The sequence below is a fragment of the Eptatretus burgeri genome, chromosome 4 (assembly GCF_056783735.1).
Source record: "Eptatretus burgeri isolate ZD-2024b chromosome 4, Ebu_testis_v1, whole genome shotgun sequence".
NCBI classification, from domain to species: Eukaryota; Metazoa; Chordata; class Myxini; order Myxiniformes; family Myxinidae; genus Eptatretus; species Eptatretus burgeri.
Genome location: NC_140964.1, coordinates 8,044,269 through 8,069,176, shown reverse-complemented (window position 1 = coordinate 8,069,176; position 24,908 = coordinate 8,044,269). Strand labels below are relative to the sequence as shown.

The window sequence follows — 24,908 nt, the reverse complement described above, 5'->3', positions numbered from 1 at the left end:
GACTACCGATTCGAGAACCAAGCAAACATGAGGAACACACGTGACTACCGATTCGAGAACCAAGTAAGCGTGAGGAAAACACGTGACCACCGATTCAAGGATCAAGTAAGTGTGAGGAACACACATGACCACCGATTTGAGAACCACACAAGCGTGAGCACAATACATGACCACCGATTCGAGGACCAAGCAAGCGTGAGGAAAACACGTTACCACCGATTCAAGGACCAAGCAAGCGTGAGGAAAATACATAACCACCGATTGAAGGACCAAGCAAGCATGAGGCAAACACGTGACCACCGATTCAAGGAGCAAGCAAGCGTGAGGAAAACACGTGACCACCAATTCAAGGACCGAGCAATGGTGAAGAATGTACGTGACCACCGATTAGAGAACCACGCACGTGTGAGGAAAATACATGACCACCGATTCGAGAACCAAGTAAGCATGAGGAACACATGTGACCACTGATTCGAGGACCAAGCAAGCGTGAGGAATAAACGTGACCACAGATTCGAGGACCAAGCAAGCGTGAGGAAAATACATGACCACAGATTCGAGAACCAAGTAAGCATGAGGAAAACACGTGACCACCGATTCAAGGACCAAGCAAGCGTGAGGAATAAAAGTGATCACAGATTCGAGGACCAAGCAAGCATGAGGAAAATACATGACCACAGATTCGAGAACCAAGTAAGCATGAGGAAAACACGTGACCACCGATTCAAGGACCAAGCAAGCGTGAGGAAAACACATGACCACCGATTCGAGAACCACGCAAGCGTGAGGAACACACATGACCACCGATTCGAGAACCACGCAAGCGTGAGGAAAATACATGACCGATTCGAGGACCAAGCAAGCGTGAGGAAAACACATGACCACCGATTTGAGGACCAAGCAATTGTGAGGAAAACAAGTGACCACCGATTTGAGGACCAAGCAAGTGTGAGGAAAACACATGACCACCGATTTGAGGACCAAGTGAGTGTGAGGAAAACACATGACCACCGATTCGAGGACCAAGCGAGTGTGAGGAAAACACATGACCACTGATTCGAGGACCAAGCAAGCGTGAGGAACACACATGACCACCGATTCGAGAACCACGCAAGCGTGAGGAAAATACATGACCGATTCGAGGACCAAGCAAGCGTGAGGAAAACACATGACCACCGATTTGAGGACCAAGCAATTGTGAGGAAAACAAGTGACCACCGATTTGAGGACCAAGCAAGTGTGAGGAAAACACATGACCACCGATTTGAGGACCAAGCGAGTGTGAGGAAAACACATGACCACCGATTCGAGGACCAAGCAAGCTTGAGGAAAACAAGTGACCACCGATTTGAGGACCAAGCGAGCGTGAGGAAAAGAAGTGACCACCGATTCGAGAACCAAGCAAGCTTTAGGAAAACAAGTGACCACCGATTTGAGGACCAAGCAAGCATGAGGAAAACAAGTGACCACCGATTTGAGGACCAAGCAAGCTTAAGGAAAACAAGTGACCACCGATTTGAGGACCAAGCAAGCATGAGGAAAATAAGTCACCACCGATTTGAGGACCAAGCAAGCATGAGGAAAACACATCACCACCGATTCGGGGACCAAGCAAGCGTGAGGAAAACACATGACCGATTGGAGGACCAAGCAAGCGCGAGGAAAATACATGACCACTGATTTGAGGACCAAGCAAGTGTGAGGAAAACAAGTGACCACCGATTCAAGAACCAAGCAAGCATGAGGAAAAAAAGTGACCACCGATTTGAGGTCCAAGCGAGCGTGAGGAAAACACATGACCACCAATTCGAGGACCAAGCAAACTTGAGGAAAACACGTGACCACCGATTTGAGGACCAAGCGAGCGTGAGGAAAGCACATAACCACCGATTTGAGTTCCAAGCAAGTGTGAAGAAAAGAAGTGACCACCGATTCAAGAACCAAGCAAGCTTGACGAAAACAAGTGACCACCGATTCGAGGACCAAGCAAGCGTGAGGAAAACAAGTGACCACCGATTTGAGGACCAAGAAAGCGTGAGGAAAACACTTGACCACCGATTTGAGGACCACACAAGCTTGAGGAAAACACGTGACCACCGATTTGAGGACGAAGCGAGCGTGAGGAAAAGAAGTGACCACTGATTCGAGAACCAAGCAAGCGTGAGGAAAACACATGACCACAGATTCGAGAACCAAGTAAGCATGAGGAAAACACTTGACCACCGATTCAAGGACCAAGCAAGCGTGAGGAAAACACATGACTGATTCGAGGACCAAGCAAGCGTGAGGAACACACATGACCACCGATTCGAGAACCACGCAAGCGTGAGGAAAATACATGACCACCGATTTGAGGACCAAGCAAGTGTGAGGAAAACAAGTGACCACCGATTTGAGGACCAAGCAAGTGTGAGGAAAACACATGACCACCGATTTGAGGACCAAGCGAGTGTGAGGAAAACACATGACCACCGATTCGAGGACCAAGCAAGCTTGAGGAAAACACGTGACCACCAATTTGAGGACCAAGCGAGCGTGAGGAAAAGAAGTGACCACCGATTCGAGAACCAAGCAAGCTTTAGGAAAACAAGTGACCACCGATTTGAGGACCAAGCAAGCATGAGGAAAACAAGTGACCACCGATTTGAGGACCAAGCAAGCTTAAGGAAAACACATGACCACTGATTTGAGGACCAAGCAAGTGTGAGGAAAACAAGTGACCACCGATTTGAGGACCAAGCAAGTGTGAGGAAAACACATGACCACCGATTTGAGGACCAAGCGAGTGTGAGGAAAACACATGACCACCGATTCGAGGACCAAGCCAGTGTGAGGAAAACACATGACCACCGATTTGAGGACCAAGCGAGCGTGAGGAAAACACATGACCACCGATTCGAGGACTAAGCAAGCTTGCGGAAAACACGTGACCACCGATTTGAGGACGAAGCGAGCATGAGGAAAAGAAGTGACCACTGATTAGACAACCAAGCAGGCGTGAGGAAAACACATGACTGATTTGAGGACCAAGCAAGCATGACGAAAACAAGTGACCACCGATTGGAGGACCAAGCAAGTATGAGGAAAATAAGTGACCACCGATTTGAAGACCAAGCAAGCGTGAGGAAAACACATGACCACCGATTCGAGGACCAAGCAAGCGTGAGGAAAACACATGACCACCGATTCGAGGACCAAGCAAGCGCGAGGAAAACACATGACCACCGATTCGAGGACCAAGCAAGCGCGAGGAAAACACATGACCGATTGGAGGACCAAGCAAGCGCGAGGAAAATACATGACCACTGATTTGAGGACCAAGCAAGTGTGAGGAAAACAAGTGACCACCGATTCAAGAACCAAGCAAGCATGAGGAAAAAAAGTGACCACCGATTTGAGGTCCAAGCGAGCGTGAGGAAAACACATGACCACCAATTCGAGGACCAAGCAAACTTGAGGAAAACACGTGACCACCGATTTGAGGACCAAGCGAGCGTGAGGAAAGCACATAACCACCGATTTGAGTTCCAAGCAAGTGTGAAGAAAAGAAGTGACCACCGATTCAAGAACCAAGCAAGCTTGACGAAAACAAGTGACCACCGATTCGAGGACCAAGCAAGCGTGAGGAAAACAAGTGACCACCGATTTGAGGACCAAGAAAGCGTGAGGAAAACACTTGACCACCGATTTGAGGACCACACAAGCTTGAGGAAAACACGTGACCACCGATTTGAGGACGAAGCGAGCGTGAGGAAAAGAAGTGACCACTGATTCGAGAACCAAGCAAGCGTGAGGAAAACACATGACCACAGATTCGAGAACCAAGTAAGCATGAGGAAAACACTTGACCACCGATTCAAGGACCAAGCAAGCGTGAGGAAAACACATGACTGATTCGAGGACCAAGCAAGCGTGAGGAACACACATGACCACCGATTCGAGAACCACGCAAGCGTGAGGAAAATACATGACCACCGATTTGAGGACCAAGCAAGTGTGAGGAAAACAAGTGACCACCGATTTGAGGACCAAGCAAGTGTGAGGAAAACACATGACCACCGATTTGAGGACCAAGCGAGTGTGAGGAAAACACATGACCACCGATTCGAGGACCAAGCAAGCTTGAGGAAAACACGTGACCACCAATTTGAGGACCAAGCGAGCGTGAGGAAAAGAAGTGACCACCGATTCGAGAACCAAGCAAGCTTTAGGAAAACAAGTGACCACCGATTTGAGGACCAAGCAAGCATGAGGAAAACAAGTGACCACCGATTTGAGGACCAAGCAAGCTTAAGGAAAACACATGACCACTGATTTGAGGACCAAGCAAGTGTGAGGAAAACAAGTGACCACCGATTTGAGGACCAAGCAAGTGTGAGGAAAACACATGACCACCGATTTGAGGACCAAGCGAGTGTGAGGAAAACACATGACCACCGATTCGAGGACCAAGCCAGTGTGAGGAAAACACATGACCACCGATTTGAGGACCAAGCGAGCGTGAGGAAAACACATGACCACCGATTCGAGGACTAAGCAAGCTTGCGGAAAACACGTGACCACCGATTTGAGGACGAAGCGAGCATGAGGAAAAGAAGTGACCACTGATTAGACAACCAAGCAGGCGTGAGGAAAACACATGACTGATTTGAGGACCAAGCAAGCATGACGAAAACAAGTGACCACCGATTGGAGGACCAAGCAAGTATGAGGAAAATAAGTGACCACCGATTTGAAGACCAAGCAAGCGTGAGGAAAACACATGACCACCGATTCGAGGACCAAGCAAGCGTGAGGAAAACACATGACCACCGATTCGAGGACCAAGCAAGCGCGAGGAAAACACATGACCACCGATTCGAGGACCAAGCAAGCGCGAGGAAAACACATGACCACCGATTCGAGGACCAAGCAAGCGTGAGGAAAACACATGACCACCGATTCGAGGACCAAGAAAGCGTGAGGAAAACACATGACCACCGATTCGAGGACCAAGCAAGCATGAGGAAAACACATGACCACCGATTAGAGGACCAAGCAAGCTTGAGGAAAATACATGACCGATTCGAGGACCAAGCAAGCGTGAGGAAAACACATGACCACCGATTTGAGGACCAAGCAAGCGTGAGGAAAACACATGACCACCGATTGGAGGACCAAGCAAGCGTGCGGAAAACACATGACCACCGATTCGAGGACCAAGCAAGCGTGAGGAAAACACAAGACCACCGATTCGAGGACCAAGCAAGCGTGAGGAAAACACAAGACCACCGATTCGAGGACCAAGCAAGCGTGAGGAAAACACATGACCACCGATTTGAGGACCAAGCAAGCGTGAGGAAAACACATGTCCACCGATTTGAGGACCAAGCAAGCTTGAGGAAAACACATGACCACCAATTTTAGGACCAAGCAAGCGTGAGGAAAACACATGACCACCGATTCGAGGACCAAGCAAGCGTGAGGAAAACACAAGACCACCGATTCGAGGACCAAGCAAGCGTGAGGAAAACACAAGACCACCGATTTGAGGACCAAGCAAGCGTGAGGAAAACACATGACCACCGATTTGAGGACCAAGCAAGCTTGAGGAAAACACATGACCACCGATTTGAGGACCAAGCAAGCTTGAGGAAAACACATGACCACCGATTCGAGGACCAAGCAAGTGCGAGGAAAACACATGACCACCGATTCGAGAACCAAGCAAGCGTGAGGAAAACACATGACCACCGATTTGAGGACCAAGCAAGCTTGAGGAAAACACAAGACCACCGATTTTAGGACCAAGCAAGCGTGAGGAAAACACATGACCACCGATTTGAGGACCAAGCAAGCTTGAGGAAAACACATGACCACCGATTCGAGGACCAAGCAAGCGCGAGGAAAACACATGACCACCGATTCGAGGACCAAACAAGCGCGAGGAAAACACATGACCACCGATTCGAGGACCAAGCAAGCGCGAGGAAAACACATGACCACCGATTTGAGGACCAAGCAAGTGTGAGGAAAACAAGTGACCACCGATTTGAGGACCAAGCAAGTGTGAGGAAAATATGACCACCGATTTGAGGACCAAGCGAGTGTGAGGAAAACACATGACCACCGATTCGAGGACCAAGCAAGCTTGAGGAAAACACGTGACCACCGATTTGAGGACCAAGCGAGCGTGAGGAAAAGAAGTGACCACCGATTCGAGAACCAAGCAAGCTTTAGGAAAACAAGTGACCACCGATTTGAGGACCAAGCAAGCATGAGGAAAACAAGTGACCACCGATTTGAGGACCAAGCAAGCTTAAGGAAAACACATGACCACTGATTTGAGGACCAAGCAAGTGTGAGGAAAACAAGTGACCACCGATTTGAGGACCAAGCAAGCGTGAGGAAAACACATGACCACCGATTCGAGGACCAAGCAAGCGCGAGGAAAACACATGACCACCGATTTGAGGACCAAGCAAGCGCGAGGAAAACACATGACCACCGATTTGAGAACCAAGCAAGCACGAGGAAAACACATGACCACCGATTTGAGGACCAAGCAAGTGTGAGGAAAACAAGTGACCACCGATTTGAGGACCAAGCAAGCGTGAGGAAAACACATGACCACCGATTCGAGGACCAAGCAAGCGCGAGGAAAACACATGACCACCGATTTGAGGACCAAGCAAGCGCGAGGAAAACACATGACCACCGATTTGAGAACCAAGCAAGCACGAGGAAAACACATGACCACCGATTTGAGGACCAAGCAAGTGTGAGGAAAACAAGTGACCACCGATTTGAGGACCAAGCAAGTGTGAGGAAAACATGACCACCGATTTGAGGACCAAGCGAGTGTGAGGAAAACACATGACCACCGATTCGAGGACCAAGCAAGCTTGAGGAAAACACGTGACCACCGATTTGAGGACCAAGCGAGCGTGAGGAAAAGAAGTGACCACCGATTCGAGAACCAAGCAAGCTTTAGGAAAACAAGTGACCACCGATTTGAGGACCAAGCAAGCATGAGGAAAACAAGTGACCACCGATTTGAGGACCAAGCAAGCTTAAGGAAAACACATGACCACTGATTTGAGGACCAAGCAAGTGTGAGGAAAACAAGTGACCACCGATTTGAGGATCAAGCAAGTGTGAGGAAAACACATGACCACCAATTTGAGGACCAAGCGAGTGTGAGGAAAACACATGACCACCGATTCGAGGACCAAGCAAGCTTGAGGAAAACACGTGACCACCGATTTGAGGACCAAGCGAGCGTGAGGAAAAGAACTGACCACGGATTCGAGAACCAAGCAAGCTTAAGGAAAACAAGTGACCACCGATTTGAGGACCAAGCAAGCATGAGGAAAACAAGTGACCACCGATTTGAGGACCAAGGCAGCTTAAGGAAAACAAGTGACCACCGATTTGAGGACCAAGCAAGCATGAGGAAAATAAGTCACCACCAATTTGAGGACCAAGCAAGCATGAGGAAAACACATGACCACCGATTCGGGGACCAAGCAAGCGTGAGGAAAACACATGACTGATTCGAGGACCAAGCAAGCGCGAGGAAAACACATGACCACCGATTTGAGGACCAAGCAAGTGTGAGGAAAACACATGACCACCGATTTGAGGACCAAGCGAGCGTGAGGAAAACACATGACCACCGATTCGAGGACTAAGCAAGCTTGCGGAAAACACGTGACCACCGATTTGAGGATGAAGCGAGCATGAGGAAAAGAAGTGACCACTGATTAGAGAACCAAGCAAGCGTGAGGAAAACACCTGACTGATTTGAGGACCAAGCAAGCATGACGAAAACAAGTGACCACCGATTTGAGGACCAAGCAAGTATGAGGAAAATATGTGACCACCGATTTGAGGACCAAGCAAGCGTGAGGAAAACACATGACCACCGATTCGAGGACCAAGCAAGCGTGAGGAAAACACATAACCACCGATTCGAGGACCAAGCAAGCGCGAGGAAAACACATGACCACCGATTCGAGGACCAAGCAAGCGCGAGGAAAACACATGACCACCGATTCGAGGACCAAGCAAGCGTGAGGAAAACACATGACCACCGATTCGAGGACCAAGAAAGCGTGAGGAAAACACATGACCACCGATTCGAGGACCAAGCAAGCATGAGGAAAACACATGACCACCGATTCGAGGACCAAGCAAGCTTGAGGAAAATACATGACCGATTCGAGGACCAAGCAAGCGTGAGGAAAACACATGACCACCGATTGGAGGACCAAGCAAGCGTGCGGAAAACACATGACCACCGATTTGAGGACCAAGCAAGCGTGAGGAAAACACATGACCACCGATTTTAGGACCAAGCAAGCGTGAGGAAAACACATGACCACCGATTTTAGGACCAAGCAAGCTTGAGGAAAACACATAACCACCGATTTGAGGACCAAGCAAGCGTGAGGAAAACACATGACCACCGATTTGAGGACCAAGCAAGCTTGAGGAAAACACATGACCACCGATTTGAGGACCAAGCAAGCGTGCGGAAAACACATGACCACCGATTCGAGGACCAAGCAAGCGTGAGGAAAACACATGACCACTGATTTGAGGACCAAGCAAGCGTGAGGAAAACAAATGTCCACCGATTTGAGGACCAAGCAAGCTTGAGGAAAACACATGACCAACAATTTTAGGACCAAGCAAGCGTGAGGAAAACACATGACCACCGATTTTAGGACCAAGCAAGCTTGAGGAAAATACATGACCACCGATTTGAGGACCAAGCAAGCGTGAGGAAAACACATGACCACCGATTTGAGGACCAAGCAAGCTTGAGGAAAACACATGACCACCGATTTGAGGACCAAGCAAGCTTGAGGAAAACACATGACCACCGATTCGAGAACCAAGCAAGCGTGAGGAAAACACATGACCACCGATTTGAGGACCAAGCAAGCTTGAGGAAAACACATGACCACCGATTTTAGGACCAAGCAAGCGTGAGGAAAACACATGACCACCGATTTGAGGACCAAGCAAGCTTGAGGAAAACACATGACCACCGATTTTAGGACCAAGCAAGCGTGAGGAAAACACATGACCACCGATTTGAGGACCAAGCAAGCTTGAGGAAAACACATGACCACCGATTCGAGGACCAAGCAAGCGCGAGGAAAACACATGACCACCGATTCGAGGACCAAGCAAGCTTGAGGAAAACACATGACCACCGATTCGAGGACCAAGCAAGCGCGAGGAAAACACATGACCACCGATTCGAGGACCAAGCAAGCGCGAGGAAAACACATGACCACCGATTTGAGGACCAAGCAAGCGCGAGGAAAACACATGACCACCGATTTGAGAACCAAGCAAGCACGAGGAAAACACATGACCACCGATTTGAGGACCAAGCAAGCTTCAGGAAAACACATGACCACCGATAAGATAATTCCATTCCTTTCCATGCATGGATTTATCAGCTCCAGGCACTCCATTGTGACGCACTAATAGCATTATTGTTTTGGACACATACACGGTATCCGATCCACTTAAACTCACACATCATCAATCATGGTGTTCATCATTAATGCAAGAGTGGTGATTACTTTGAGGGGGGCCCATTACACTCCTCTCCTTGGTGATGAGGATGTCATCATTACTTCCCTTGGTTATGAGGGTGTGACCATTACTCCCTTAGTTATGAGGGAGTGACCATTACTCCCTTGGTTATGAGGGAGTTACCATTACTCCCTTAGTTATGCGGGAGTGACCATTACTCCCTTGGTTATGAGGGAGTGACCATTACTCCCTTAGTTATGAGGGCATGACCATTACTCCCTTGGTTTTGAGGGAGTGACCATTACTCCCTTGGTTATGAGGGAGTGACCATTACTCCCTTGGTTATGAGGGTGTTTGGCTGGCGGCTGAAATTTCTAACAGCGACAAAAAGTTGATCTTTGGTAAATTTCAGAAGGAAACTTGAAAACCATTTATCTTTTCTTTTCATTTTTACACTATTCTGGAATTCCGAATCAAAACATCAAGTATTCTTACCAACACCATTTTGTATTTAGGCGTTATGAGATGAGGAAATTCACTTATTGTTGCTCAGTAAGCTGTAATCAATGTGTCCATGTCGGTTTCAACAAAAATTTTATAACACTTCGATTAAAGGCCGAACAGGTGCAAAGGTATTTTCGAGTCACACTGTTGGCCACAAAGACGCGTCACAGAGCTAGAGAAACATATTTATCGTCAAGTAACAGCTGAAGTCCAATGCATCCACAAAGGAGAAAACAGATAGCAACTTTTCCATAATCACATAAATAATGGTGTTACACCTCATCTCCATCATGACCATCATCCTCAGGAGTATCGTCACATTTATCGTCTATGTGAAATGCAATGTTGCTACAGCGACACAGATATGTACATGGAACACTGACCTCACGAAGGGAAAATTTCCTGTGTTGCATCAATTTCAATGATCTTGCACTTCGATCCATCCATCCATTGGGACCATACTCGATGCAGAGCGACGGTGCTGCCGAAGCAGTCTCTTTGGCTATTGGGCACAACACTGGATGGGTCGCCACTCCGACACACGATACCAGAAAGCCGGCACTCATTTTTTCCGACCTCGGAAGGATGAGAGGCAGAGTCAATCCCACCTGGTATTAATTCAACAGCAAGTGAGATTTGAACTCAGGATCTTCGGATCCCAAGCCCACCACCCTAACCATTAAGCCAACACCAGGCATGATCTTGCACTTGCAGAGCACATTCTGCAAGGCACTTGTCAGGGAAGGGGGCAGCGTCATCCACATTTACACAAGATGCCCAGTGTACATCTTCCAACCATGACAAATGGGACTTGGAGTGGACATGCAAGGTTGTAAACTGTGGCGACAGATGGCACTCTGTTACGTCACTTGCATGATGTGTAATTTAAAGAGATCTTTATTTGGTCATGGCAAAGGTACCCCGCATTGCCCTGCTAAACACCGGGTCTCTCCTCCTTCCACATATCCCCCTCCCTCCAGACTTCCAACTCTTCCCCTCCCTCTGAACTCCCACCCCACCCCCTCCAGAATCCCACCCCACCCCTTCCTCCGGACTCCCACCACTCCACTTCCCCTCCCTCCTCTGGCTCTGGACCACCCCCTCCCCACTTCCATCCCACCCTTTTCCCCACCTCCTCCCACTCCATGTCCCCCTCCCTCCAAATTCCCCCCCACCCTTCCCCATAACACGTGTGATTCGTGTGTTCATAAGTTATGGATTGTGATAAAATGACTGTTTAAAACTCCTAACAAGGTGTATCGTGGAAGAAAACACATGTGATCTGATACAGTTTTGTCAGGATAAACCTTGGGAGCTCAGAGGATTAGCGCAACAAACAACTAAACAAACAAACGCCAAATTTGCTTTTATATCGAAAACGGCATCGCTCCGAGCCCCGAATGAAACTCGATGGTGTTCATAGGATACGTACCCCACGCAGTCTTGAGGAAGACTTGGTGTGAGCCAACTATTGTGGCGGCAAATTTGTAATTACATCGATACACTTCTGAGGTCAATGTGTACAAATTATAGTTTGAAAAGTCTGCTATGGAGTACATTAATAGTCCTTCACAAAACAGATTTTATTCTTGTTCGAGTGTTTTTATAACTACAGTACCAAGGCTGATAAAGATGCCAGAAATCGTTAAATTATAAATCGTAGAACGTGAAAACGCCAAATTGTACTTCTTCCTCTTCTTCTTCACTTTTTTTGACCAGTCGAACACAATGAAGCTGAAGCGATGATGACGATTCACATTTCTAATGAGGAAGTGACAATGTCTCTGGGCATTAGACTTTGTTTAATTCACCATGTGAGTTCTAAGGGAATGTGCGTCATCCAAGTAATGTGTGTGTGATATCAAATGGCTATGTTACATGTGGCAAAGTTTAAATTGACTCCGTTGAACGGTTCTCGATGTACGCTCTTAAAAAATGCAGACACGTAGGTAAGTATGTACGCAAGTATGCGACCGATTGCTTATCCCGGATTTTCACTTCGCACGTGCGGGGTCATGAAATAACATCCTAAATGAAAGCAGATTACACAAAAAGGTGAAACGATTCAAAACAAGGCTAAATAGCTGAGAGCAAGTGTGCGTACCTCTTGGCCATCCTGCCGTGGTGTGGGGATTCATGGCTTTGTAGGCACTGAAAACATTTTTCGATTCTCTCTTCAACTCATAGTTCACTTGTCTCGTTGTTTTACGCATTCTAATCCTCCAAGTTATTTTTCCTTCCAAACTCCGGGGATGTCCCCACGGAGAACCGAGCCGCGGTCGCCATACCGACTGCTCATGCCGCGGGAGCCCTCACCTGCTTAATTATTTTCGTTGCACTCAGTAAAGTTTCACTTTGGGTGAAACAGTAGAAAAAGTAAAGTTTAATGCTTTGGCAATTGCACATTTTATTGTGTAAATTGGGAGAAGGAGGGTGCACGGCCTTGCGTAAAACTCATGAGATATAAGCTTAGTTATAAGAATCAGTAATTTCTTTAAATATTCAGATTTCACTCCAAATTGACATTTATTTAGTCCATAAGATCTGATCCTCAAATCCAAAATCATATTTGGATTATATACTTTCACTATTCTGTGAGAGTCGATCACATTTCCAAGGCAAGGCATTTTTAGTAGGCCGAATCATAATGACGGCTAAGACCCCTGCGAGGTGAAGTTGGACGAACCAAAGATAAGCTTTTCATGAAGGCAAGCCATTAATTATCTTTAAAAGGGGGTTTTTAATTTACTCAAACATCCAGTTTTCATTTATACGCTCCCTTGGAGTTCCCTTAGTATGCATGCAGAGCTTCAGGGTGCTCGGTTTCATGGTTTTGGAGTAATGGAGGACACAAATACACTGACTGGCACGTGCGCAAGCAGACGTGTGCGCGCGCGCGCGCGCGCGCACACACACACACACACACACACACACACACACACACACACACACACACACACACACACACACATACGTGATATATTATACATATATATATATATATATATATATATATATATATATATATATATATAATATGTATATATACATATATATACACATATATATATCTTTATAAATACACACATGTCAACGAAGGTGAATACCTTGGGACTGGGTAGGTCTCAGTTAAATCTCCTGAAACTCACCTACACGTGGAGGTAGCAGTCATCAACAGCAACTTTCACGTGCACACACTTACACACATATACATGTACACACACACACACACTTATTATTTGGTACAAGAGATGCATCTACTTTGCATTTGATGGAAACCTGTACCTGGCTTCATCAATGGTGTTACAATGCCTCTGCCCATCCATTGCAAACAAACTTCCAGTCCTGAAGTAGCATCGTCACAAGGATCCCATTCAGATTAGAGACATTCAAAAATCTGGCAAGCTTGTAGGTATTTCAGCAAGTTACAATACCTTCATTTTAACTTGATCCCATTGAAGGCACCAACACAGCTTGTGAAGACATGCGTTTCTCGATTTGCCCAAACTTTCTTTGGTCTTTACCATGAACTGCATTGGCATCAATGTTGATGATCCTGGAGGCCGTGGCCTGACATCATGAAGTGGGGATAATTGCAGGGAATTTCCTTGGTGAATGCCACAACCGGAACAAGGAGGTTTAATGATTATAAATCGCGATATTTGACGAAGCATGCTTTACGTGAAGTAGAAGCCTCATACTTGCTTCTACGAACTGAATTGTAGACTTCAGCACGCAGAGAATGACATCTCCCCATGATAGAGATTTGGAAATCGTGAAGAAGCTCAGCAGCACTCTGTCTCCACGGTGCGAAAAGGAATTTAACCAAAGACTCCTGGTTCTGTTCTTTTGGAAGAACTTTATTGAACTGGGAAATACATGGCTGGCATGAGCCGATCAGGCTGCTCTACCTTCAGCAGCGATTGCAGTTGCAGCTTAAATGTGATTCTGGAATGGACTCTTCACTCCAGAAGTATATGTCTTCTCCAAAGCATCTAAAGCTTTCCATGATTCAACGCAAGTGACACATCTCTTCTGACCAACCCTATAAAACTTCACAACGGGCCCATTTTCCTCAGAATTACATGGACACAGTCACACAGCACTTAATGGGCAGAGCAATGTTGGAAAATATACAGATCTGATTGACTGCCTATCTGATTCTTGAAATTACATGTAGTTAGCAAATGTCGAAACAATTCAGACAACTTTAGTGATTATTTCGGAGTAAACAGTTAATGCATCCAAAGAAAAACACTGAAAGAGTGATGATTTATCAACTTTATATCATATGCATCTCCATGAACTTCCAGAATCGGTACATCAAGTACTCCTCTTTAGTAAGTAAGGTAGAAACTTAAGTAGAAACTCTTTTGGGGAGGAATAATTTTGGTTCAGGATCCGTTTTCTCTTTTAGAAACTATCCATTTAATATGGACACACACTTGATGGTGAGAGCAGGATGAATTAATAAAATTAGAATTTGGAAAGGTAGGAGAAGGGAGGACGAAGAGAGAAGGAAGGTTTGGAGAGTGTGGAGGTAGTAGAGAATAGAACGGCACTCTTCGACATCACAACGTCGACCGATATGCCTCCGCCCATGTTATTACATCATTAATTATAATACTTGTACCAAGTTTGATTTTAATCCCTTCAGCTGTTCTCAAGTATCACATTTTTATCTAACATGACCTCTGACCTTTGAACTTTGGCTCTTGATGCGAAAATCTAATCAGTTCATCATTGCATCATCATACGTACTTGCACCAAGTTTGACTTGGATCCCTTCAGCCGTTCTTAAGTTATTGCGGAAACAGAAACCAATCACAGACGGAGGGACACACGGACGGAGGGACACACGGATGGACGGACAGCCGGACAACATAATTCCTCCGGCGACTTTGTCGCAGAATGACATAGAGATGGGAGGAGAAAGCCAATCAGAGAAGGAAATGGGAAAGTATGAGGTGCATTGGGGTGTAGGAGGAGGTGGGTTGGATCAACAATTTGTACAACATTTATGTACGCAGTAAACGTATGGCCGGAGTGCAGCATAGCTCGAGTAAAGAGAAGCACTGTCGCTACACAGACCAGGTGTTTAGCCTAGAAAATGAAAATATCGAATGAACAATTAAGTCTCATTGTACCATCCTCATCCACACAATGAACAGAGTATGGCATGATGAGACTGACAAAAGAGTAGCACGGTATGAGGAGACTAAATAAAGAGGAGTACGGTATGATGAGACTTATTAAAGAGGAGTACAGTATGATGAGACTTGATAAAGAAGAGTACAGTATGATGATACGTGATAAGGAGGAGTACGATATGATGAGCCGTGATAAAGACGAGAACGATATGATGAGCCGTGATAAAGAGGAGTACGGTATGATGATACGTGATAAAGACGAGTACGGTATGATGAGACTTGATAAAGAGGAGTACGGTATGATGATACGTGATAAAGAAGAGTACGGTATGATGATACGTGATAAAGAAGAGTACGATATGATGATACGTGATAAAGAGGAGTACGGTATGATGAGACGTGATAAAGAGGAGTACGGTGTGATGAGACGTGATAAAGAAGAGTACGATATGATGATACGTGATAAAGAGGAGTACGGTATGATGAGACGTGATAAAGAGGAGTACGGTGTGATGAGACGTGATAAAGATGAGTACGGTATGATGAGACGTGATAAAGAGGCGTACGGTATGATGATACGTGATAAAGAGGAGTACGGTATGATGATACGTGATAAAGAAGAGTACGGTATGATGAGACGTGATAAAGAGGAGTACGGTATGATGATACGTGATAAAGAGTACGGTATGATGAGACGTGATAAAGAGGAGTACGGTATGATGAGACGTGATAAAGAGGAGTATGGTATGATGAGACGTGATAAAGAGGAGTACGGTATGATGAGATGTGATAAAGAGGAGTACGATATGATGATACGTGATAAAGACGAGTACGATATGATGAGACTTGATAAAGAGGAGTACGGTATGATGAGACGTGATAAAGACGAGTACGATATGATGAGACTTGATAAAGAGGAGTACGGTATGATGAGACGTGATAAAGAGGAATACGGTATGATGAGACGTGATAAAGAGGAGTACGGTATGATGACACGTGATGAAGAGGAGTACGGTATGATGACACGTGATAAAGAGGAGTACGATATGATGAGACTTGATAAAGAGGAGTACGGTATGATGAGACGTGATAAAGACGAGTACGATATGATGAGACTTGATAAAGAGGAGTACGGTATGATGAGACGTGATAAAGAGGAGTACGGTATGATGAGACGTGATAAAGAGGAGTACGATATGATGAGACGGGATAAGGAGGAGTACGATATGATGAGACGTGATAAAGAGGAGTACGGTATGATGAGACATGATAAGGAGGAGTACGGTATGATGATACGTGATAAAGAGGAGTACGGTATGATGAGACGTGATAAAGAGGAGTACGATATGATGAGACGTGATAAAGAGGAGTACGGTATGATGATAGGTGATAAAGAGGAGTACGATATGATGAGACGTGATAAAGAGGAGTACGGTATGATGAGACGTGATAAAGAGGAGTACGGTATGATGAGACGTGATAAAGAGGAGTACGGTGTGATGAGACGTGATAAAAACGAGTACGATATGATGAGACGTGATGAAGAGGAGTACGGTATGATGACATGTGATAAAGACGAGTACGATATGATGAGACATGATAAAGAAGAGTACGGTATGATAACACGTGATGAAGAGGAGTACGGTATGATGATACGTGATGAAGAGGAGTACGGTATGATGACACGTGATGAAGAGGAGTACGGTATGATGACACGTAATGAAGACGAGTACGATATGATGAGACGTGATAAAGAGGAGTACGGTATGATGAGACGTGATAAAGAGGAGTACGATATGATGAGACGTGATAAAGAGGAGTACGGTATGATGATAGGTGATAAAGAGGAGTACGATATGATGAGACGTGATAAAGAGGAGTACGGTATGATGAGACGTGATAAAGAGGAGTACGGTATGATGAGACGTGATAAAGAGGAGTACGGTGTGATGAGACGTGATAAAAACGAGTACGATATGATGAGACGTGATGAAGAGGAGTACGGTATGATGACATGTGATAAAGACGAGTACGATATGATGAGACATGATAAAGAAGAGTACGGTATGATAACACGTGATGAAGAGGAGTACGGTATGATGATACGTGATGAAGAGGAGTACGGTATGATGACACGTGATGAAGAGGAGTACGGTATGATGACACGTAATGAAGACGAGTACGATATGATGAGACGTGATGAAGAGGAGTACGGTATGATGACATGTGATGAAGACGAGTACGGTATGATGAGACGTGATAAGGACGAGTACGATATGATGAGACGTGATAAAGACGAGTACGGTATGATGACACGTGATGAAGAGGAGTACGGTATGATGAGACGTGATAAAGACGAGTACGATATGATGAGACGTGATGAAGAGGAGTACGGTATGATGATACATGATGAAGACGAGTACGGTATGATGCGATGATGTGTGTCGTGTACGTAACAGACTGCATTTTCGTGGAATGAAAAGGGAAAACACGGAATGCCAATTCCGAGCTGTTGGGGTTCGCATGATGTTTTCATGCTTCACCGATTGTGTGTTGCGCATGCGTAAAACACGTTTATGCTCATAACTTATTAACTTAACTAAGTTTACTGTTTGTGCATTTCCAACCAGCAATCATCACAAAAAATTACTTTTTCTCCAGAATATGGAGATCGAATGCATTGGTCGTACGAACAAGACCGACTGACCTTTCTGCTTGCCTGTCCATCTGACCCTCCAAAATTACCCGCTGCAGCCGGCTGCGCAGTGTCTATTACGGGGTAATAATGCGGGCAACGCACTGGGAACTGAAACGATGACACGACAGTTCACCTGTTGCTGCAGCTCGGAAAAAGCAAAAAAACCCAAAACCTTCCATTTCCAAAATTTGAACCTCGAATGGCTGCGCTGACGTCATGACAAATACAAGTTTGATTTTGAGCCGCAGATGGTCGACTTAAACACCACCCGTTACAATGGTGGGTTCCATTGTCATTTCTCATTCACTCTGTTGTGTCAACTGCTTTGTTTGACGATTTCAAGCTTATTCAGCCAACGCACACTCTCAGTTTAATCACGATATCCTACAGACAGTTTGCTGTCTGACAAATGCAGACAAATTTAATTATATTTGTCCTGCATTTAGATACCTTGCCTGGAATTTGCATCACTGACCTTTCTCCACCCCCTCCCACCTTGTACCCCAACGCCCCCCTCCCCCTCCAATATACACTTGCTTGATCAACATGTTCAACAGTGCCAAAACTTCCTCTTTCAAAGCATGAAGCAACGAAAGCAGGTGCAGAAGCAACAAGTGATTTTCTGTTATTGTTCATTATATTAATCTGAGAGAGAGAGTTGATAACGACGATGAAACTGATGTGACGAGGAACATTACGAACCATACGCTCTCAATGTTTCATTTTTCTGGTAAACTGAGAGACGTAGGCTCCGAACTTGGCACACAGCATGTAATTATGCATCCCCTGGAAATATGGCAAATCTCGAGTTGAGGAGAGCCATTAAGTTACAAGGGATGCGATCATCATAGAACACCGTGAGGCAAAAGTCAGGTGGTGCAACAAAAAACACGCGGACCATTGGATTTGTTACCATCGTGCAAAGGGCAATTTTTTCAGGAGTGGCTGAAGTACAGCCTGAGAGGGTATTGGCGAGGGTCATACAGATGGATAACTGGGGCAGGGACGACGCAAGAGGAGGGGGTAGACAGGGTGCATCAACCGGCCCTGTGGGAGGTGAGATGCCGGGCCAGCCAGCCATCGAGGTGGTATTAGCCATCATCGTCTTGAAGGGGCAACGGGGTGTCCAGGCCTGGAAGGGAGGCACGATAGCTTTCATAGGCTCGAGGGAAGCTCCCGCTGGTAGAGCCCGAGCTGTTACTCAGAGTCTCGATGCTGCCTTCTCGCCGGAGCTCTAGAGAACACAGGTGCAGAAGCAGCATAATCTGTCTCGGTGCTTTGGTCTGTATGGACAGGACTAGTTTAAGTTTAGACACAGTGATTCAAATTAGCCACATTGCAGCACAAGGAGGAACTACATCAGTGTGCGTGTCGTGTGATGATTATTGCCTCAAAGCGATTTAAATTTATGGGTCAAAGTGCATTAAGCTGAAGCACAATCAAACACTTCCCGAGTTTCTTATTGAAAGTTTCACACATTCTCTGCACATTGTGGTTCCACTGGTGGTTCATATTAAAATGTCTGTCCAAGTTCCTCCACAACCCTTTTTTATACGAGTCAAGGCTCATGGAAGAGCTGATTGGTGAAGAGCAGTGTATTTACAGACTACCAATGGGTATTTGGGGGGGGGGAGGGGGGAAGGTTGACTACCGGTCGACGTACAAAAGAAGGAAACAAAGAATAACAAAGACGATTGATAATGGCCCAGAGAGAATCAAAATGGGAAAGAATCAGAGTGTGTGGAAGAGATCATGGATTTGCATGGATGAGCTCTTTGAGGTAATGTTGGGTATCACATTTGAAAGAGTGAAGTGAGGAGGATGAGACAATGGACACGACACGACGATTCCATAATAGGGAGAATAAGAGGACAAACTAATGCAGGTGGGAAACAAACCTGGACTTGTGGAAGGTGAGCATGTGAGAGTTTCTTCAGGAATGCATGTGGTCTGGGAGTGGCTTGGGCAGGACAGGAGGTGCAAGGCCAGATGTAAACTTGTATAAAATGGAGAGCTCATCAACTTGCTGCCATTGGGAGTGTGACAGACCCTGGGTATGTGACTCCTGCCTTTCGATATCAATGGTGTGGAAGGCCTTGTTTTTGACTGCCTCAAGACAATTAAGGTGGGAAGAAGGAGCAGCAGCCCTAAATTGGGAGCCATGCACCATGGAGCTCCATATGAAAGCCTTGCACACTGTGAGGTGCTCGGTGCTGCTCAGCACTCCGGTGTGCCTTAGTCAGACAGATAATACTGACGTACCATGTCACCTTTGATTGATGCCAGTTTGAAGATATGATCCACAAATCGTGCTGCGAAGGAGTTCCAAGGACCGCAGCTCTTCCAGTGACTGTCTGAAGAAGTGTATTGAATAGTTTGATTTCCAATCCTGTGGAAAGAGCGTGAGAGCGTGTGACTTGCTGGTGTTGAACGTCACGTTTCAAATCGCTGACTCGCGGTTTATCCTGTGCTGACTCGTGAAAGGGGTTTGGCAGAGTGAGTGAGTGAGTGATCTTTTCACAAGAGTGATGTACCCTCCAGCCCACACAAATTGAAGTTGTCGACGAAATGACAAATTTGTTTTTTTAGAGAATCACATAGATCATTGGCTATGGCAGATCAAGAATAGCATAGGTCCTAAAGCACTGTATTGAGGAACGACTGCCTGAAGAGAAAGATTAGCAAATTTGAATTTCAAACAACTTGCAAGCCTTCATCTGTAGGTCGATGGGAGTACTGCTGTCCCCTTTGGGCAGGAACCCCTGCCTCTCACCTTGCATATATTGATGCCATGGAAACCAAGGCCTTCAAGATAATTGGAATCTCTCGCAATGAAGCTGAGTCTATGGGCCTACCGCTTCACCATCACCGACAGGTCGGTGGTTTCTCTGTCTTCTTCTGCCTCCTTTTTGGTGTTGCACTTTCTGCCCCCTCAGTGCTTTGTCCCACCCAGGTATCTGCAGGACACACATGGTCCAACAGCAACCCCCTCTTCATGAAACTGCCAAAATCCAGGACCACTGTTTACCTTCACTCATTTGTTCCTCTTTTATCCCACCTGTGGAACCAACATCCACACTCTCTCCTCTTCAATCCCATTCTTCCCTTCAGGTCTTCAAGACAGCTGTTCACCGCCATCTCAAATCACCCCTCCCCCCAATTCAAAACCATGATCTTTCCTACACCCGTTAAACCACCCCCACCCCCACTAAATGTTGCTTCCGTATCCATCTTGTTCACCCCTTACATTCTCCCTTAACCCTAACTGTTACCCACATCGCTTGGTTGTCCGTCTCAGTCTATTTTCTCCCTCGGCCCTACTGTTGGTGTTTCCCCCTTCTCCTTCTGCTGTTCACTTGTTTTGTGTTGGATCCTGATCCATTCTGTGTTCTAGTTCCTCCACGAGCCTTGACTTATGAATAAAAAAAAATAGAGTAAGTTGCCCATACAAGAAGGATCTGTGAAAGTAAAAGGAAAAGAGAATATATGACCAAAGCACAGTTCTGACAGTTAGAGCACTTGTGCCACCAAAACCGATTGCAGAAGAAGTGTGAAGCTGGGTAATTGAGTTTTCCATAATGACAGGGAAGAAGTGGACAAGCTGAAGGTAACATTCTGAAATGGTGGATATGGGAAGGGATGGATATTTGACCCTGGCCTTTTGAGTCAAAACAGAGTTCAAGAACTTTCCTTTTTCCCCAAGCAGTGTCCAACATCACTCTGTCCAAATGTAGTTGATGAAGAGTACCCCAGGCAAAAACAGCATTCCTTTGCTGTAGTAATTCTCTGCAGACTACTGTAGTAGGACCTGTTACCAACTACAGTATATGAGAGTACTGTTCTCATATACTGTAGTTCTAACTGTAACATTTTTGCCCAGGACATTATTGTGGGACATGGAGGAACGAACATAAAGAACACCACTACCACCACCACCGCCACCACAACCACCACCAGTGTGGGAAGCAGGCCTGTTAGAATGGAGGAGACAATAGCCAAGGAGACCCACAGAAGGGTTTGTTCACAATACCTCGCTAAATAAATGCTTCTGTGATGCACACAATACCTAGGTTCGCTGCAGCAGCCTGGGTGGAGTGATCTGTGAAGTTACAATGCGGGCCTCAGCTGATATTAGGAGAATAGAGGGCGAGAGAGGGAGAAGCACATGAGCGAGAATATTGGTGGAGGGGAGCTGGGTTGGGGTGGAAGAGACGGAGTGCAAAGAGTGTTTTTTGGATGGAAACTGGCCCTCACTGCTGGTCTGATCACATTCCTGTAAACCCAGATTAGCAATGTGGATTGAGCAGCTTGTGGAGTTGGCATGGACTGTATACGTGAGTTAGGAGGTATGTCATGGCTCTGCAATTGACTCGGGAAAAGGCAGAGTGAAATAAGTGTTGGAAGAGGTGAAAGGAAAGAAAGACATGACAAGGAATTGCATCAAGACTGGGCAGACATTTGATAATATAATAGGAAAGATATTACGGACCACATGGGTGAAAAAAAGAAAGAAAGAAGAGGAGCCTGACAATCCAAAACCTCCCTTTTTAAAGAGAGACGCATGGAGCATGGGGCTGTTGAGTATTATGGGAGTTAAAGGAGTGACTCGCGTTCACAAAATAAGAAATTAGAACAAGGTAAGGAGAAAGTACAAGAAGAGGTAGAACAGAGCACGTAGCAGAGAGCGGTTTACACAGAAGAGACTAAAAAGGAACGCAAACATAAAAGTTTCCATAAGCCACTGAAAATGAAACTTCTGGCAGATATAAATAACAATAAAACGGAAAGACGAGATAATTCTGGATGGTATCCCTGTTTTCAGGTACATCACTCGGAGTGCATGAGTCACGAGTTTGCCAACGAAGAATTGGAAGCGGAATGATTCAGAGTAGTAAAGTTGTTGAACACGAATTAACGCTTGCTTGGGAGACCTTTGCTTTCTGTCTCCCGAGCAAGCAACTGCTCTTTCCCGGTGTCTTTTACCGGCTCCACATCTTGGCGCCCGGACACCGCACTCGAGCGGCGAAAGGCCGACTCTTCGGCTGCTCGGCCGGGGGTGCCACGGCTATTAATTGATCGGCGTGTACGATCGATAGCCGAGCTGTAAAAAGATCCAAATTATCTTCTTTCCAAGTGTCATGTCCCGTCCCTCTGTCGAGTGCAAGCCCGACACGCCGGCACCGGCAGCGCCGCCCGAGCCAAAAGTGTCCATGGGCTAAGTGCTTACGATGACCCGTATAACGCCTGCGGGGTGAGCTTGCAGGCCGAGCATGAATATTTTACAGTGAGCCGTTAGCTTTTTCCTGGTGTCCGTTTCTCTCCATCCATCTGTGCCATTTTGAAGCGTGATATTTAACGGTGCTAAATATAAAATGAAACCGTGCAGATATTTACAATCGATCATAACAATCATTTATAATTCAGGGGCCTGAAAAACCAAAACTGCTTTCATTCGGAAACCCCAAAACAAGATATAGCGCCGAGTCTTTGAGGGGAAACTGGAAATGGTGCCCATCATGACAACACTGGCCTCGTTTTAAGGAGAGAAACTGCGGGTTTCCCAGAAATGGTGGAGATGACATCATGGTCGGTATACAAGAATAGTGAGCGGATTCAGAGTGTTACAAAAATTAATAAAAGCTCACTTTAAAAAGGAAAAAGCACTCGCCACTTGAAACGTGTTTTGCTTGATAACCAACAATTCGGCTGGAAAGGTTTTGCGCCGTGGTTTAAATCGGTATTTGATAATACGAGACACAGGTGGACTTTCCGTACAGCTACTGCGGCCACACCTCGGCCGGTAGCAGATAATTATTACACGAGGTCACGAGCCATTCTACAGTTATGATGTTGAACGTGCTTTGTGAAGTAGAGTGGTGAAAAACAAGGATTACTTCCAGATAGTATGGGATAATGCTCATGAAATAATGAATTTCTAAAAAAAACAATTTCCCATCCTTGGAAACTTAGAATGAGGCACGAGAGTCGGGGGAAACAAACGTGAAACGGTTGCAAATGATGATATTTTACCTTGACGTTTACAAATGGCTGCGGATACCACCATGAGTAAATAAATAAACCAATTTGAGGCACCATATTAACCGGTTAACAAATGCCAGTGTCGATGAAAGGGTGGGGGCTGCAAATGCATCCCAATTTTTGGATTTTTTTTTTGTTAGCCATTTTGTTTGTGATGGTTTCTGACCTCTGCTACAATTATTAAACACCAGCCCCTTGGTCGTTTTTCTTCCCCAGAACTTTTGAAACTGCAAAGGCTTGACCCACAGGTGACCATCGTGGAATCTATATAATATGATTGGATAATATTTCAAGAGTTCATCAACAGAACCAAGAATAATGAACCCTCTAAAATCATCCTGAGGACCTATGAACGTTTTTTTTTTTTTAAATAAATAAGGTGTTGATAATGTGGAAGAGGGTATTAAAAGAAACAGGGAGAGTTGGGAGGAAGGGGAGAGCATTATATCAACATTAACTTTTAAAGTTGGAACGTTAGAGAAGTCGTGTTATAAAGGTTACGTGTAGCGATCGCCAACGAGAGCACAAAATGGCCTGCACATTTAGAGATAACTTATCAGTGTGACAAGGATGGGGAGGATGAGTGGATTGAATGTCAACAATGAATGATTAAAGTAAAAACAAAAATAAAATATTGGAGGTGTGTGAAAACCGAAATGAATCTTTATCGAATTGGAGTTACGTACCGACGGCGTGATCGGGTGGACATACTCCAGGCGACTCCACCATGGCATCGGCGATGCGCTCACGCAGGCCCTCGTCAACCGGATCGGTAACCCCTCGTCCGATAGCACTACTATCCGGCCAGCTGTGTGAAACCTCCAAAAGGAGACTGTTCTGTTCAAACATTCCTGGTGTGCACACGGACAAATGACAACACGCATAACAAACCGCACTACGTACAGCGCACGGACGCACACGCACAACCTTTTTAAGGCCAAACCTTTTTTTTTTAAACACATTTTCAAATAGAAAAGGAC

At 45.7% G+C, this 24,908-nt stretch overlaps 1 protein-coding gene across 8 annotated transcripts in view; it reads right to left on the bottom strand.

Moving 5' to 3' along the window:
- Nucleotides 1–24,908, bottom strand: part of BCAS3 (BCAS3 microtubule associated cell migration factor) — a 214,736-nt gene that overhangs the window by 1,582 nt on the left and 188,246 nt on the right. For 7 of the 8 annotated variants that reach the window (XM_085876802.1, XM_085876799.1, XM_085876801.1 and 4 more), the window contains 2 exons: nt 24,615–24,779; nt 18,505–19,123 (listed from right to left, as the gene is read on the bottom strand). The exons of the other annotated variant lie outside the window; for it this stretch is intronic. In XM_085876802.1, the coding sequence (XP_085732928.1) occupies nt 18,981–19,123; nt 24,615–24,779 (308 nt within the window). In that variant the 3' untranslated portion in view covers nt 18,505–18,980. Of the gene's footprint in view, nt 1–18,504; nt 19,124–24,614; nt 24,780–24,908 lie in introns of those variants that run through there. 8 annotated transcript variants of the gene reach the window in all.